The sequence below is a fragment of the Corapipo altera genome, unplaced genomic scaffold, assembly GCF_003945725.1.
Source record: "Corapipo altera isolate COAL_440 unplaced genomic scaffold, ASM394572v1 61411, whole genome shotgun sequence".
Classification (NCBI taxonomy): Eukaryota; Metazoa; Chordata; class Aves; order Passeriformes; family Pipridae; genus Corapipo; species Corapipo altera.
In genome coordinates, this window is record NW_020884875.1 from 22,773,573 (window position 1) to 22,788,667 (window position 15,095).

Below are 15,095 nucleotides of genomic sequence, written 5' to 3' on the forward strand. Positions count from 1 at the left end.
TAATAAATTGAAAAGGACTGATTCAGGTATTTTGTTCTGCTGGTTGATATTACAGAATAGACTATGGTAGTAATATACTGGTAGATCAGGGCTGGAAAAGGGGAGGAAAGATTTTATTAATAAGTCTCTCAAAGAATTGCTAACTGCTACAATATATTTGCGCAAGTTTGGCTGGTGGTTCCCTCTGGGACAGAGTACTTATCCCCATCTTAACAGGACTGTGCCTCCTACTGGTCTTTTTTTCATCTCAGGCATTTTCTTACCTGAAAAGATCAGCTGAAACTTCTTAGTGTATGATACGATCAACACTGTATCTGAATTTTGGAAGTTCAGATGATTTGTAAATTTTAAAAAGCTGTTGTACAAACGACTCCTTATATATGAAGTATGCTAAGTTTTATCAAATAGAACTAATTCCTGAGTGTTGACAACTTTTTTTCCAGTAATGTATTGATATAGTTTTGGTTTAATTTTTTGAATGATTTTAGTGGCATCTTGTGACTGGGTGGCATATGTCATTGTTCTGTCGTTCTTATTTTCTTATTTCCTTTTTTGTAGACTGAATCTTGAAGAAGAATTGGATCAAATGAAAATACACCAATCTGTAGGTAAGTTCACAATACAGGATCTTAACTATTTTTACAACAAAAAAGGGAAGGTATAGTATTTTATGTGTGTGTATGTAGTTGTAGTGGGTTGACCCCAGCACCCACCAAGCCGCTTTGCAACTAAACAGGGGAGAGAAAATACAGCAAAATATACATGAGTTGTATATTAATATGTATATGTAAAGTCTAGAATATGTTTATATGCTTATGAAGTTCTCTCCAGAATCTGAAATTGTTTTTGCATGTTGAGATATAGTGATATACGAATTTGGTGCTAATTCAGAATTCTATTTTAAAACTAGCCTGATAAAGTATGTGAATTTGAAAGTAAACCAAAATGGTGAAATTCATGTAAGAATTTCATCAAGATATTGATCATCAATATCTTCTTTTAAATCTTTACAATCTTTACAGTAGTTAAGTACAGTAGTACTCTTCTATGAAGATGAGTATTTGTCAGTCGGATAGATAATATGTTACTGTTGCCTCTCCATCGCTTCTCTGATTCTTTGTATTATTAGCTGTTCCTGAATCATCTAGGAGAAATATTCGAGTTAATAGTTACGTTTGTCTGTGTGTTGCTTCTCTGGTGAATTCTTTATGCACAGTGTTGTGCAAAGGAAAGTAGGAGACTTGGTGAAGTACTCTACATGTTCTTAGAAATAAAACCTTACCATTCTTTATCATAGTTTTCCGCTGGTGGCTGTTTTCTGTTTTCTATTTTCTTGTGATAATGTTGATCACTTGCATGAAAAAATAAAATCTTTTTTTCCTTTATTTTAAAATTTTATCTCTAAAACTAAATGGAAATATCAAGCTGCTGAAAACTGAAAGTTACTGTTTTCTTTCATACTACTTCTCATATGTTACCTTCATAGCCACAGACAGAGCTGAAGGGAACTAGTGAAGGTTTTAAATACTGGCTTTAAAAATTGCTGCTTCATTTTTTCCGATTTAGTCAGTCTTTTTGCAGAAAGAAAGGGTAAGACAACTAGTGGTGAGAAGGAGTTGAGGGCCTGCTGAGCAATATCCGTGCTTTTCCAAAAACTAGTGAAATCTCTAAACCTGCCAATTCTTGACATGCTTAGTGCTTTAACAGTTAGTATTTTATTCCTTCTTTTTTCATTTTCTTTCAGATAAAAATATCCTCTTTTAAAAGCTTGTGGGAGGAGGCATAGTTCTGATTTGGTTATTGGTATGAAGATTAACTGTTCTTTTGTTGGGACTGAGAAAAAGGGTTAAACTACTACTGAAGCGTGTTAGGCAAATTTTATTTACCTTTTCCATCATGTGTTACTTTAGCTATCATTTAAATGGACAGGGAACTTCTGATAAGATTCCAGTCCAAAGATTCGTATTAAGCAAAACCTTTTTAACACATAGGACTGAGATGATTCCAGCCAGTTCCAAACTTTTACCAATGGAAGTGTAAAAAAATAGCTGCTCATGAATTTCCTTAGTTTATCAATGATGTTGGAATTCGCTTTCACCTTAGCAGATATCTGTTTTCATCAGGCATTCTAATATCAAGGGATAAATTCTGTAAAAAAGACAGAGCTTTCCTGGGTTAAAATAGTACATATTATCTTATTTGATATCAGTTTTGTTTGTCAGGAAGAAGTACTGGATAGCTTTGTTGTTCTTCGATATAATTTTTCAAACCGTGGTGGTCAAAGATGAAGGGGGTCAGGGCAAAAGGAAAATGTTCCTGCACTTTCCAATTTCTTTCCATTCTTACTTTGTTGTCCAGTTATTTTCTAGTAGTCATCAAATCCAAATTTACTATTCATGCTATTCATGTCATTATTTGTATATTAAGGTAAAGAAGGTGTTGGCAGGTAGTCAAGTTGTTTCCTCCAAAAGCAGAATAGTGGATCCATCAAATCTTATTCAGAAAAATAACAAATGCCTTCTTAAAAGACAGTAAACTGTTGGCCCGCTATTTCTTCAAGGAGGCAGTTTGAAGACTTCTTTCATTATGAGACTCCTAACTCTACTTATAAGTTACAGCTTATATGTGAGAATGGCATTCCCTTCTGGTTTTCACAGTGGTGTTATCCACCACCTGGTTTTTGCCACCCAGTACCATGGGTAGCTGGAGTCAGTAACACAATGCACCATAGCACCTTCTGTCTGTCAGGGAAATCCTTCACCTGGGGTGTACTACAGAAAAAAATATCTTTTGATGGTTTATATAGGTTCTATATGGTTTATATAGTGAGTGACTATTACACAGCTCTATAATATTTCTTAAAACTGGTATTTTTTTCTTTGTGTGAGAAGACTTTCTGCAAATATTAATAGTGAACTGTGGTATCATAGTTCAAGTACCATTTTGGCAGCAGTGTTGAACTAACTTATCATCAGATTTGGTGACTATTAATTAGGAATTAAGTGTTACATTCTGAAGCTGACAGTTAGCTATGTTTTCTCAGTGGGACATAAGTGTGCTTTTGTAAGACCATGGTAATTTGATGACTGAAGATAGTGGGGTTTATGACTTGTGGGTCTATTCCTTGAGGGAGAAGTTGGTATTTTTTTATGTAGCGGTATGACAGGTAGAGCACATGTCTTGCTGAGTAGACTAATATGATGTATCTTTCTGCTATCACAGACAGACAGTTAGTTACAGGTGATGCTTTTTCATTGCCTCCCTAACCAATTCCAATGAACACTTACATAACAATTAGAAGGGAGGGGAGGAGAAGGGGCTAGAATGGGCCATTTATTTTCTGCTCAGTAGAAAGGGTTATGTATCAGTGACCTTTGGCTTTACTTTTGTTTACATTCCTTGTGTCTTCTGTGATAATACTGAACATGTATAGTCTTTTCTATCTATTTTGCAGCAGTATTCTTTATTATCTGCATATAATATGTTTATTTATAGAGTTTTAAATTGCATTTTAATACATCCACATAATAAACATAACACCTTGTGTGCTTTGATCAGTTTCTTTGACTATGGGAAATAATTTTTCTTTTCAGTGGAGTACAGTAAATGCTGATATAAAAGCTACAACAGACATTCAAATGAGTGAATATTTAGAAAAAGATGAAAAGCATGTTCATATTATCTTTGTGTGTTACTTAAAGAATGTTCTAAATGTATGCAGTACCACTGTGCTGGGGGACTGTAGTCTGAAGTAACATGGGAACTAGCATATTAATATCAAGGTAAAGGTACATATTCCCTAGATGCATAGTTTTACCTTTTTCAGCTTTTATTATCTTTAGAATAGTGTTCCATTTATTTCATGATTACAGAAGTATTAATTGGCCATGACACGTTCCAAAGACAAAAGAAAGGTCTAATTCACTCTAACAAACTTGTTAGTCACTGTTTATATCAAGAGGGTTGTGAATCTACAGAGAGTAACACTGTTTTCTTCTGCACTTTCTTTGTTTATAAATCAAAAGTTTTTAAGTGACCTACAGTATCTGCTTGTAGTTTGAAATATTACTTCTAAAGGAGACCTTCACCATGTAGCGCAGATATTTATCCCTTAAGATTAATTTTTTAAGTTAATTTGGAGGAACGAAGGACTAGAAAAGAAATATGAATATTGTGGTGTTTTTAGTGTTGGGATTCTTTTGTTCTTTAATGTAGTATTTCATATTCTAAGATGAAAACCTTCTGTAGTGTGTAATTGGACATTTCTGTGAGCAGTGGGCAATTTGTGAGTGCTAAGCTCTTGATTAAAATCTAAACAGAATGTGGTTTACTTCTGATTGACTGTATGTCTTAGTGCTTGTAAACATTTTCTTAGCATTCTTCTTTCTCAATAAATCTAATTTTTAACTTGGGATTTTTAGTACTTAAAGTGTATGGCTGTCTCTGACACTGATGCTTAGATTCATGTTTACTCTCATTACTTGTGTCAATTTCTAATTGTTATGATTTCCCAGTATTTTAGTGGAATGATTTGTATGATTCATCTGGTGAAGTACATGATCTTTAACTTAACAAAAACCAAGGTTTAAAGTTTTCATCCATCCTAATTCAGTTACTGTTTGCTTTGTTCACCAATCACTCTGATCCTCCTAGCAGGGGACAAGACCTAGAGAACAAAACTGGTAGTGACTGTAGATAAAAAGGCAAGGAATTCTGCTTTTAAGGCATAGAGGGAATAGTCTATAAAAGACTAAAAATTGGAATGAAAGTGTAGTGTCTTTAACCTGCAGATCTATTGTACCTTTGAAAAGCTTGTACTCTGAAAAAAACATACTGTGATGCTACAGAGATTCTCCAATAATAATTGAAGAGAGGTCACTCTTCAGAAAGTGACCAAAAGGCATGTCAAGAAAATAGACCACATTATAAATCATTGTGGAAGTAAATAATGCATTTCCTTAAAATGTCTAGGGATTGTTTTAGTGACAGATTAAATGACACAATGTATTTTATTTATTCAATGATAGAGATTTGTTATTTATTTTCTGACAGGGCCACTTTTTAAACTTAGTGAAGATGATGGGGTCAAAAATAATACTCCAGTGAGGAATATGAGAGAAGTTTCACATCAGATGTTACAGAAGGTGAGATACCAACCCCAGCAAACAGACCTAAATTTTGGTGTAAGAATCCTATATCTATCTCTATATATGTACACACACACACGTATATATGTATGTCAGTGATCATAAATTTAAGCAATGGTTTTCTTTCCTAATTTAAAAATGTGGATGTACAGGATTGCATGCAGAAATTAATTCTAGGGAAATAGCTGTGAATGTATCATTAAGATAAACATGGCTAATGTCAGAGAAAATGAAAAGAATGTTTAGAGGTGTAATGTTAAAAAATAACAAATTATCTAAATTGGAAGTAACACAAGCTTAGCATTTTGCCACTGAAAGTTCAGAAACCTTCATTTCTTTTGCTGACTATTTAACTTTACATGATATCAGGTGTTAATGTCCATAGAGCTCTTGCTACAGAATAGAATTGATGCATAATAGTGATAAATCTACCTTTTATCATATTTAAATTTTAGCACTATATTGCATATGAAAATGTTTTCTACATATTTGAGTCTATCACTCTTTTCACAAGATAGTAATGTATGCATGTAGTATTCTTTAGCTTAGCAAATGTGATAGGTATTTTATCTTTATTGATCAGCATTCTACATATTTTGCCTCCTCCAGTAACAATGCTCTTAACTAGTTGCTATTTGTACTGATCATTGTAACATACACAAGTAGTTTAGTATGTTAACAGGTGTTCACTTCAGAGGGCTCACTTGTATTTTACCATATGTTTTGTTTGCTTGCAAAGAAAAGGCATCCTTTAAACAATATCATGCCTTTTGTTTGTCATTTTGCAAAACTATTTGTTTAATTACTTATAAATCTTTGAAAGCATGCCTAAATTGAATAAAAACGAATCTATAACTTTGAACGTCAGTTCAGGTATGTCTATTTATTTTTTATTTGTGAATTAACTTGTAGGGAGTATGGTAATTTACAGCAGATGATGTGATTGCATATATTTGTAACACTTGCCATATGGTCGGGCAATGAAGGCTGTCATCTCGTTATTACTGAATGACAAACATCATGTTAAAATAATAACACACAGAATAGGAAGTGCTCACATTCATTTATCTTAAGGTAGAGTGAGTAATTGAAATAATATGAATGCTACCATCTGAAATGTCACACAGTTTATGCTTGCTTATCATCTATATTTCAGAAGTATAATTTTGTTTGCCATGTACTACATAATTTTTATCTCTATGGATATACAGAGTTATGATGGTACCTTGGGGAGAGGTGTAGAAGCTTTTCATTGTTTGTTTCCTTCCAGCTGTCATACATGACTTTAAGTACTACTGAGTGCAAAAGGTTGCTTTAAAGAACTGAGAAAATAATAGCAGAAAATCAGTTTAGGAAGGTGATTGAAGAAAGGTATTCATCTAACACCTTGTCACTGGGGAGGAAAGTGCAAACTACAATTTTTATCATAAACCTTGGTTTCATTGAAGCATTTGAAAAAATCCCTTTTATTTCTAATTTCACCAATTTACTTTATGTAGCCATAAGGCAATGTCTCTTCACTGTGGGAGTACTGTGAATTTCCGTAATGGAAACTAGCAATGCATAGGCATTCATATTAAAGATTTGCTATCAAATGCAGAAATTCAGTATCAAATTCACAAATGTATAGGAAGTTTGAGCAGTTCTTGTCCAAATCTACCCTGTACATTAAGACGTCTCATTTATCTGAATCACATCTGTGGTACCCATTTCGTAATAGATTCCATAAATTTTAAAATAATTCAAATACATTGGCAAAATGTCCTTGTAAAAACATGTAGCATTCATTGAGAAATAATATGATTTCAGTATTTTCAGTGTCAAAGGTAGTTTTGACATGTTGTCTTGCTACAAAGTGAAGGAACTGGCCAGTATTTTACAAGGTGACAAGTTCAAGTTAGCCTTGTGCGTTCTTGGAATATAGTCTTTCCTAACCATATCCAGAGAAATCTAGAGCCCCTGACATTTCCTCTAGGGAAAGAGTGGGAATGCAGCTTGTACAAAGCTAACTAAAAAAGTGTTTCTTCAAAATACTGGAGTAAGTGGTTATTGAGCACAAAACTTACTCTGCTGCCATCTTCAAGCTTCTGGGGAAATCTCACAGACTAAATATTCATTTTAACATCTGCTAAAATTAAAATTGATCCTTTTTGCTGGAAATTGAGAGGTTTAGTTGCTGCTTTATGCAAATATTGCAGAACATCATAGAGAATCAGTTTATTTTTAATGACCTTGAATATGTGTAAACCTCAAAGGACTTTACAAACAAAGCATATATATCATATATAGGTAGAACGCTTCTTCAGAATTTATATGAGCAGCTTGTAAAGTTAAAGTATCTTAATTAAAACAGGATAGATTTTTCCTTTCAGTGAATAGAAAAACTTATTAGCTTTCATGGGTTTAGGTGCTGAGTTTCTGATATCACTTGCTAGGATTTGTTTGGGGTTTTTTGAAAGATAAAATTAATATTTTATGTGTGTATTTACGACACTTAAAAGAACTTGTTGATTTACATAGCTAGTGCAAAATTGTATTTCAAAGTAGTAATCCTTCTGAAAATGTTTTTTTAAATTCAATTAGTATGTATAACCAAATCAGTAATGAGCTCAAGAAGCATCAGGAAGATTTATTACCATACCTAAACTTCTGTGTCACTTTGCCTCGAATTTTAACTTCTTTTACCATCTGCCCTTTGTTCAACAGCTGTATTATTGCAGCTAAAATGTTTTCATCTGCACTACATTAGAATTATTTTTAATTTAAGGACTATAGATTGTTTTTTTCCTTGTGCTTCATGTGATATTATTGTCATTTAAAAATATATTTGAGAACATAGTTATTTTTTTTACTTGATGGGCTGAAATATTGTGAATGCTAAGTTGTGAATTGCTTTTGTTAGATGCAACAACTAGAAAGAAGATTCAGTGCTATTGAAGGGGAATTAAGGAAACAGAAAGAAGTAAATAAAGACTTATTGAATCAGAAAATTTATTTGAAAGAATCTTTAAAAGTACAAAAGGAAGATGCAGACACAAGAGAAAGAGAACTGGAAATGCTACTTAAGAGAATTTGTGAAATAAAAAAAGAAAAATCAGAACTTCAGTTAGTGATTGATGAGAAGGAAAAAGAAGTTGCCTCTTTGAAGAGGCAAGTGGCAGAAGCTAACAGGTTGAGAAATGAAAGTGAAGATTTGCTGAGTCAAGTGCAAGAGCCGAAATGCTTGCCGGATAAAGCCAAAGCAGTGACAACCTCCGGGCAATGTAATTGCAAGCTAACAGGCACCAAGGTTAAATTAAAAACAGCCAAGGAAAAGAGCTCTTTGGGACATCATGGAGCTTTTCTCAAACAGTCCATCAAGGTTATGAGTAATGTATTTGAGAAGCTCAGTAAGGACGGCTGGGAGGATGTGAATGAAAGCAGGTACGATTCTCATTAACTTAGCCCTGTAGAGGGGACACTGTGCATATGTAAAGCACTAGCAAATGGAGATTGAATTTCAACTACTGTTGATTTGGTATTCAAAAAAAATACTGTCAGATCCTTTGAAATATCTTGGGAGGTCTTGTTCTGAGCTTATTGACTGAAATTTGCATGTGAAATTAACCACAACTGCATGAGTATTTGAATAGGTGCCAGGAAACCCAAAAGAAGGCAATGCTTGATTTCTTCCAGTGATGCTATTTTCATGCAGTCATGAGGCTTGAAATTGACAGTTTGGCAGGTTGATTTAATTTGCTGGCCCTTTGCATATTCACCACTGACAGCTAAGGATTCCCAGGCAAGCCAACTAAGTCGGTTTAGTTATCTTGTGACATGCCGACCCGGGAGGAGAAACATTTTTTCCCCTTAATTTAGTTAGATAAATTTTGAATGACCCATTTCAGCTTGCTAGCAGATGTCTACAAGCTGTTTAACATCCTTTAAATTAAGACCCATCCACACTAATTATTTCATGTATGTTTTATGCACAGTCATTGTACTAACTTTAATTGAATGATGGTTAAAAACCAGTTCTTTAAAAGTAATTGTTACCACATACAGTCCCAGTCAGGAGTCACAAAGCTCTCAGAAAATTGCACTGGCAAGCTAAATAAACATTTGGAAGTTTTGCTTCTTCCATTTGTCCCTACATACTTGAGGAGGCAGCAATAGACCACTAGGTAAATGATTATCACACCTTGTCTTTCAGGACTTTGTCCTAACAGACAAGCAAAGAAATTTCTCAAGCCTGTATTATCCAAAATGCAGGAAGGGTGGCAAAAGAATAAAGAAAATGGAATAATTCATAGGCTTCTTGTTGGCTTTATGGGTTACACAGCAAATCAATAGTGGCAAATTAAGCCCTTCTGCTGCTTCTCCTTGTGCAAAATAAGATGTTCCTGAACACAGTATTTCGAGCAAGTTAACAATTTAAGAACCATGTAATTTGTCAATTGATATCATTAATGTTAAGCTTATTTTTCTTTAATATTGTAGATCTTATTTCAACAGAAAATATTCCTGTTTGCAGATATGCAAATGTAGATGCACGTTTGCAGTCTGTGAGCTTTTTGTTTCATTTACTGTGTTGTTCTCTTTAAGAGCAAAATTGAACGAGCACACTGTCATCGCACTTTGAGGTTGAAGTGGAAAATAATTGCATAGCTTATGAAAATAATTGCATAATTTCATAGCTAGCCATAAATACTACTTTTGATTATTGTACAAATGCTGGCTTAGGGAATTCTTGTAATAGAATAGTGAACATTTTTGAGAGTGAGGTTTCAAGATGTCAGTCTTAACAAGTTTAGGAAAGTATCTTCATTTAGTTGCCTCTTCTACTTATTAGTAAATACTGTTCTTTATCATTAATACCTGCCTCTGAGTTTCTAAATTCAAGTTTCCATTTTCTAAATAGAACATTCCTTGAAAGCATTCAGGTGCTGGAAATGTGTATGTAGTTAGAAATGTCTCAGTGCTACTGCAACACCTTTAAACCATTACATTGATTTCTTTTCTTATCGGTCAATAAGACATACTAATGTGTCAGGACAAGTTTTGAAAAGTATAAACATTTTTCTGTGTGAACTCTTCCATTTGAGGCCTTTTCTCTGGTTGAGTAGCCTCCATCTCTAAACCATAGATTTTTATGATGGTGCAACTTAATTTGAACTCAGTTATGCCATTTTAAATATCTTGGTTTAAAGAGTAACAAATCAAAATAGCCTTCTGTCAAGGGATTCCTTCACAAATCTGTTCGCACAAATAATAATAAATAGCCACTGATGCTATAAAAAATTATATACCCAAGACTTCAAGTTTTAGGACAGACTTCACTGAATATAAGAAAGCAAATAGTAATCTGAGGCAAGGCAGTGAAAAACTGTCAATTAAGAGCACATTTAGTGCAATTTTAAGGAAAAATTTGAAAAATAATTAAAGTTTCAGGTCTAGTTTCTCTGCATGGGAGGCAATCCCAGTGAAAGGATTACCAAGTTTACAGAATTTAAAAGCACTCCAAAGGGGTGCTAAATAGAGATTTCACTGAAGTGTGATTTTTGATTTTGTCTCAGCCAACACCTCAGATGAAGTTCAATTGAAGCAAAATATTATAAAGTATTATACATTTACGTGTTTTGTTATAAAATGTGAAAATGAAGGAAAGTAGAAATTTAGTGCTTTATGAGCCATTCACAGACTTGAAATACTGTCAAGTATCTTTTCATTTATGTCACTTTTGTAGATTGTAACAAAAGCTGTCCTTTAAGAAGCAGCTAAGTCTCAGACTTCTCTGCATTGTAGAGTGAGATTCATTTTCACAGAGTAGAACTTTTAAGACCATTTTGGTGATAGATTTCTTCTTTATTTGTAAAATCTGTTAAATAAGTCACCTTAGTAATGTTTGGATTTTATATTAGTTCTCTTGTTTCTTACATGTGTTAATTTCTATGTGCCTAAGCATTGGCTCTTTGGAACTTTTAGTATTTGTCTTGATTTTGTTTTCCTGAACATGGTGTTTTAGTGACTATGAGATACCAAATTCTGAAAGTTTGGAAACAGTGATTATGAAGACAGTGCAAAACATTGATCCACTGCCAGACAGAAGTAAACAAGAAAAAAAGTCCTGCAACACTGTTCATTTAGAAGGCAAAAACGAGCAATATAATAAAAAGGTATATAATAGAACTTGCTTTGTTCTCCCGTGTGGAGTGTTGAAGTTTAATATTAGCACTGCTGTTCTGCTCATAATTAATTTGACTCTTGTTGTAAAGGGAAAATAAAATCTGCTTCCAGATATTCAGTGGATAGATTCATTATCATTTAGAATATTTTCTGAATGATTAGTCTGCAAAAGTATTTGGAGAGGGTGTCAGGATTGCAAAAGCTGATTAAAAAATGTTAAGCTGCTGTAAGCTAGTGCTGCTGTCTCACAGGCCAGACAAAGAATGCCACAGACATCCCATTAAACTTTCTTGCAATCAGATATGCCATACAGAACAGGCTGACCTAGTCCATAACAGGGAAACATCAACATCCCTCCCTCCCATCTAACCAAGCTGTGTGCTGACTAACCAAGTATAAACATCTCTCAGTTTGTTTGGTGTGTACTGGACGAGTTGTCTCCATCTTAGAAAGATGCTTTTGACTCTACCTGTGTCCAGGAGATTTTATATTGAGAAAAGTATACTTTTACCACCTTCTTAGCCTATTTAAGTTCATTGTCTGGGATTTGAACTGATTGTCTCATTGTTAACATCTATATGCTGTTTTCTCACGGAAGAGAGCCAGCTGGTTGTTTCCCAGGTCCTTAGAGGCTCCATACAATCTGTAACAGATGACTCATTCTTGGACTTTTGAACAGTGTCTAGTACTTTTTCTCTCCGGTCTTTGCCCAGATAAATCAGTTCATGAAATTTAAAAGACAAGGAGATATTTTTATTTCTTAGTTCAAGAAACAGAATACTGAAACACTGAAAACACTGCTTTAAGATAGTTTGAAATTCAGTTTTATATGATTATATAATTAAAAAAATGTATATTTTCTTGGTCTCCAAAATTTTAAAGCAAATACAAACTCTCTGGTCTTCTTACATATTCTTGATCATGTTATTCCATCAAAACCTTTTGGGTCAGAAAAAAATGAAAAAAAAGGAAAATTCCTATGAAACCATCTGTTGGTATAGAATACATAGTATGAGTAGGTGCACATGATATACGTGAAAATCTGATGGAGTGTGCTACTCTTGTTATCTCCTGCTGCTCTTGGGTGAGGACATACAAGGCAGGCAATCCAGGAGGCTCTGTTCTCTCTTGCTCAGCCACTACCTCTTCTGTAGGCCTGTATTGCATTTATTCTCTGTTCCTACTGGAAGAGACAAGCACAGATATATCCTGATACTCATATTTAACAGACTGGTGGAATTGGAGCATACACAGAAAGCATCCGGAGAGCCCTAAATAGTTAAATATGCTTCAGCAGAACTGCTCCCATGTTGCAGGAAAAGCATTTGAAAACATGGTTTGTGAGGACAGAAGATAGTATTGCACAAAGGTTTAGTGTTGACAGTTGGGAACCCTAACTGATTTTAACAGAATTCTTAAATCCATCCAGGGGATTTAAGGACCCTCCAGCTTTGTCATGGCATTCTCATACAAAGAAAGGCTAGAGGAATCTCCGAAGTCCTGAGCTATGACAGGGGTTAAAGATGAGATCAGTTATGACACAGTGACTTTTGTCAATTTTACCCCACATGGTGTAAATATATAATACCCCGTGCAGTTTCATCAAAGTTATTGTCACTCTTACAACTCATACATTTATTAGAGCTCTGGCCTAGAGTGAAGATCTCCATCTTTTTGCTGCAGTCATGGATCGTTTGCTCATCATCTGCTGAGACCTCAATTCTTGGTCCTTCAAATTGTGTGGTGATTGTACAAATCTGGAATTCATGGCTAAGCTATCCTGCAATGTCAGTAACCTATTCAGTCCAGTTAGTAGTGAACATTACTCTTTGCTCTTTTAAATTTTATTAACAGCTATTTTAGTTATTAATATTTCCAGAAATATATTGCATGGTACCACATAAATATTACAATCTGAAAACTTTAAAAATTGGATAAATATTGCAGAATTCCAGAGCAAAGGTGTTTAAAAATACACTCAGTTAAGTAGTACTTTGATTTTAGAGTAAGCTGTGCTCTGGCCGTTTTCATTTTACGAATGGCAAGCAACATTCTTCTTCAGTCTCTTCTTCTGTCATTGGACATTGGATAGGTTCTGGAAACTGCTGATTTTTCAAATCACATATTTAAAAGGCATGCAGCAGACTTCTGTTAAACGCTGGTCAAACACACCGATCTTATTTTGCATGTTCCCATAGTTTCATGCATCTTCTAGTTACAGCTCAGTGTCTAATCTGGTCTTCCTCCTTTTGAACTAATGAGACCACTACTCCTTTTAGTTTCACTTAAATATCTTGAAAAAATAAGATACTGTAGACTTTCAAGTAATACAGACCATCTTTTTTCCCTACTAGTAAATTCAGATCTTATCTAAAAAAGTAATGGATACATTAATGGATACTTAATTTTTCTCTGGGATTCTTCGGAAAAGGCTATGACTTACCTACAACAGTTCATTAATTCTTTTACATTTGATGGAAAAGTACTCTTCACTGGCTGATATTGTAAGACTGATTTTCAGATCAGAATTCACTAGAATTTTTATATTATTTGAAGTAATTTTTGTTGTTTCAGTTCAAACTGGAAAAATTTACGCTGTTGTGTTTGGTGTGCCACAATGAAGAGTTGCTCACTTTGTGCTTCTCTTTTTTATTTAGTGCCATTCACAGAATAAAGACCTAGAAAAGTTACATTCCAAGAGGAGGAAGATCTGCTATCTTGTAACATCTCATCCATCGATTCTAAGCAACGGTAGAAATATTATATATTTTTGGGAACTTCGTAAATAAGACTGATGAAGCATTCCTACCTACCAAAACCTCTGCTATATTACACAAACCCGTGAATGCTGTTAAAAAATTTGCTTGTTTAAATTTGTGTGTGTACTTTCAAATATTTAGCTCATTATTTTGAAATGAAATTGTCATATAAGTGACTGTCAAACAGCATCTTTTCACACAGTTAATATATACTCTGTTTTTACTAAGTCTCACCAATTGAATCTAGTGACTGATACGAGGCTTTTCATTACTTATTGTTCATGTTTGGCCCTTTTAGCCAACAGAGCTAATGAAACAAATTAATGGTTTTTGGCTTGGACCTTAAAAAAAACCATCTGTTAACAAGACACTGAAGACACTGAAGGCCTTATTTTTGGTAGTACCAATCAGAGGCACATTTAACTTCCAAGTCCTCGCTGAGTTTGAAGTGTTGGCACTTCAGAAAAAGTGCAACTTAGAGCACTTATAGGTTGATTGTTTTTATATGTTTTATATGTTATATGTTTTTATAGGTCAACTGTTAATTTACCAGTTTGCTTACTGAAAAATATTTTAGAGACTTCAAGAGCATTTTAAAGGACCAAAACAAAATCAGAAATCATGTTACTTATGATAATCTGTCAGTTTAGTAACATGACATTTTATGTTTAGTGAACAGAGCAAAAAGGAGAAATATCACTGTCCAGAAACCAGTCTACTCTGTTACTCTACTGCAGGAAAGAATTAAGTCATTGCAGAAGCAGATAACTGTTTTACAGAATGAAAAAAAGGCTGCAGTCGCTTCTGTGAAGGAGATGAAAGAAACCAAGGAAAAACTAACAAATCAGCTACATTTGGCTAATCAGAGACTTCAAACTAGTAAACTGACCATAGAGGTAAAGTACTTTTTGTTATGGTGTCTCACGATGTTCAGCTTAATTCTGTTGTAGTTCTCTGAAACTGTGATAACATTGATTTTTGTAGTTTAATTTATTATAGTCAAAATTTTGAAAAAATATCTATT

General features: G+C 34.0%; 1 protein-coding gene across 19 annotated transcripts in view; it reads left to right on the top strand.

Annotated features, from left to right (window-relative positions):
- Positions 1–15,095, top strand: part of CNTLN (centlein) — a 265,942-nt gene that overhangs the window by 187,893 nt on the left and 62,954 nt on the right. For 18 of the 19 annotated variants that reach the window (XM_027634384.1, XM_027634388.1, XM_027634379.1 and 15 more), the window contains 6 exons: positions 559–608; positions 5,053–5,144; positions 8,050–8,570; positions 11,152–11,302; positions 13,970–14,063; positions 14,744–14,967. In XM_027634384.1, the coding sequence (XP_027490185.1) occupies positions 559–608; positions 5,053–5,144; positions 8,050–8,570; positions 11,152–11,302; positions 13,970–14,063; positions 14,744–14,967 (1,132 nt within the window). The remainder of the gene's footprint in view (positions 1–558; positions 609–5,052; positions 5,145–8,049; positions 8,571–11,151; positions 11,303–13,969; positions 14,064–14,743; positions 14,968–15,095) is intronic. The other variant, XM_027634390.1, reaches the window with a different exon arrangement.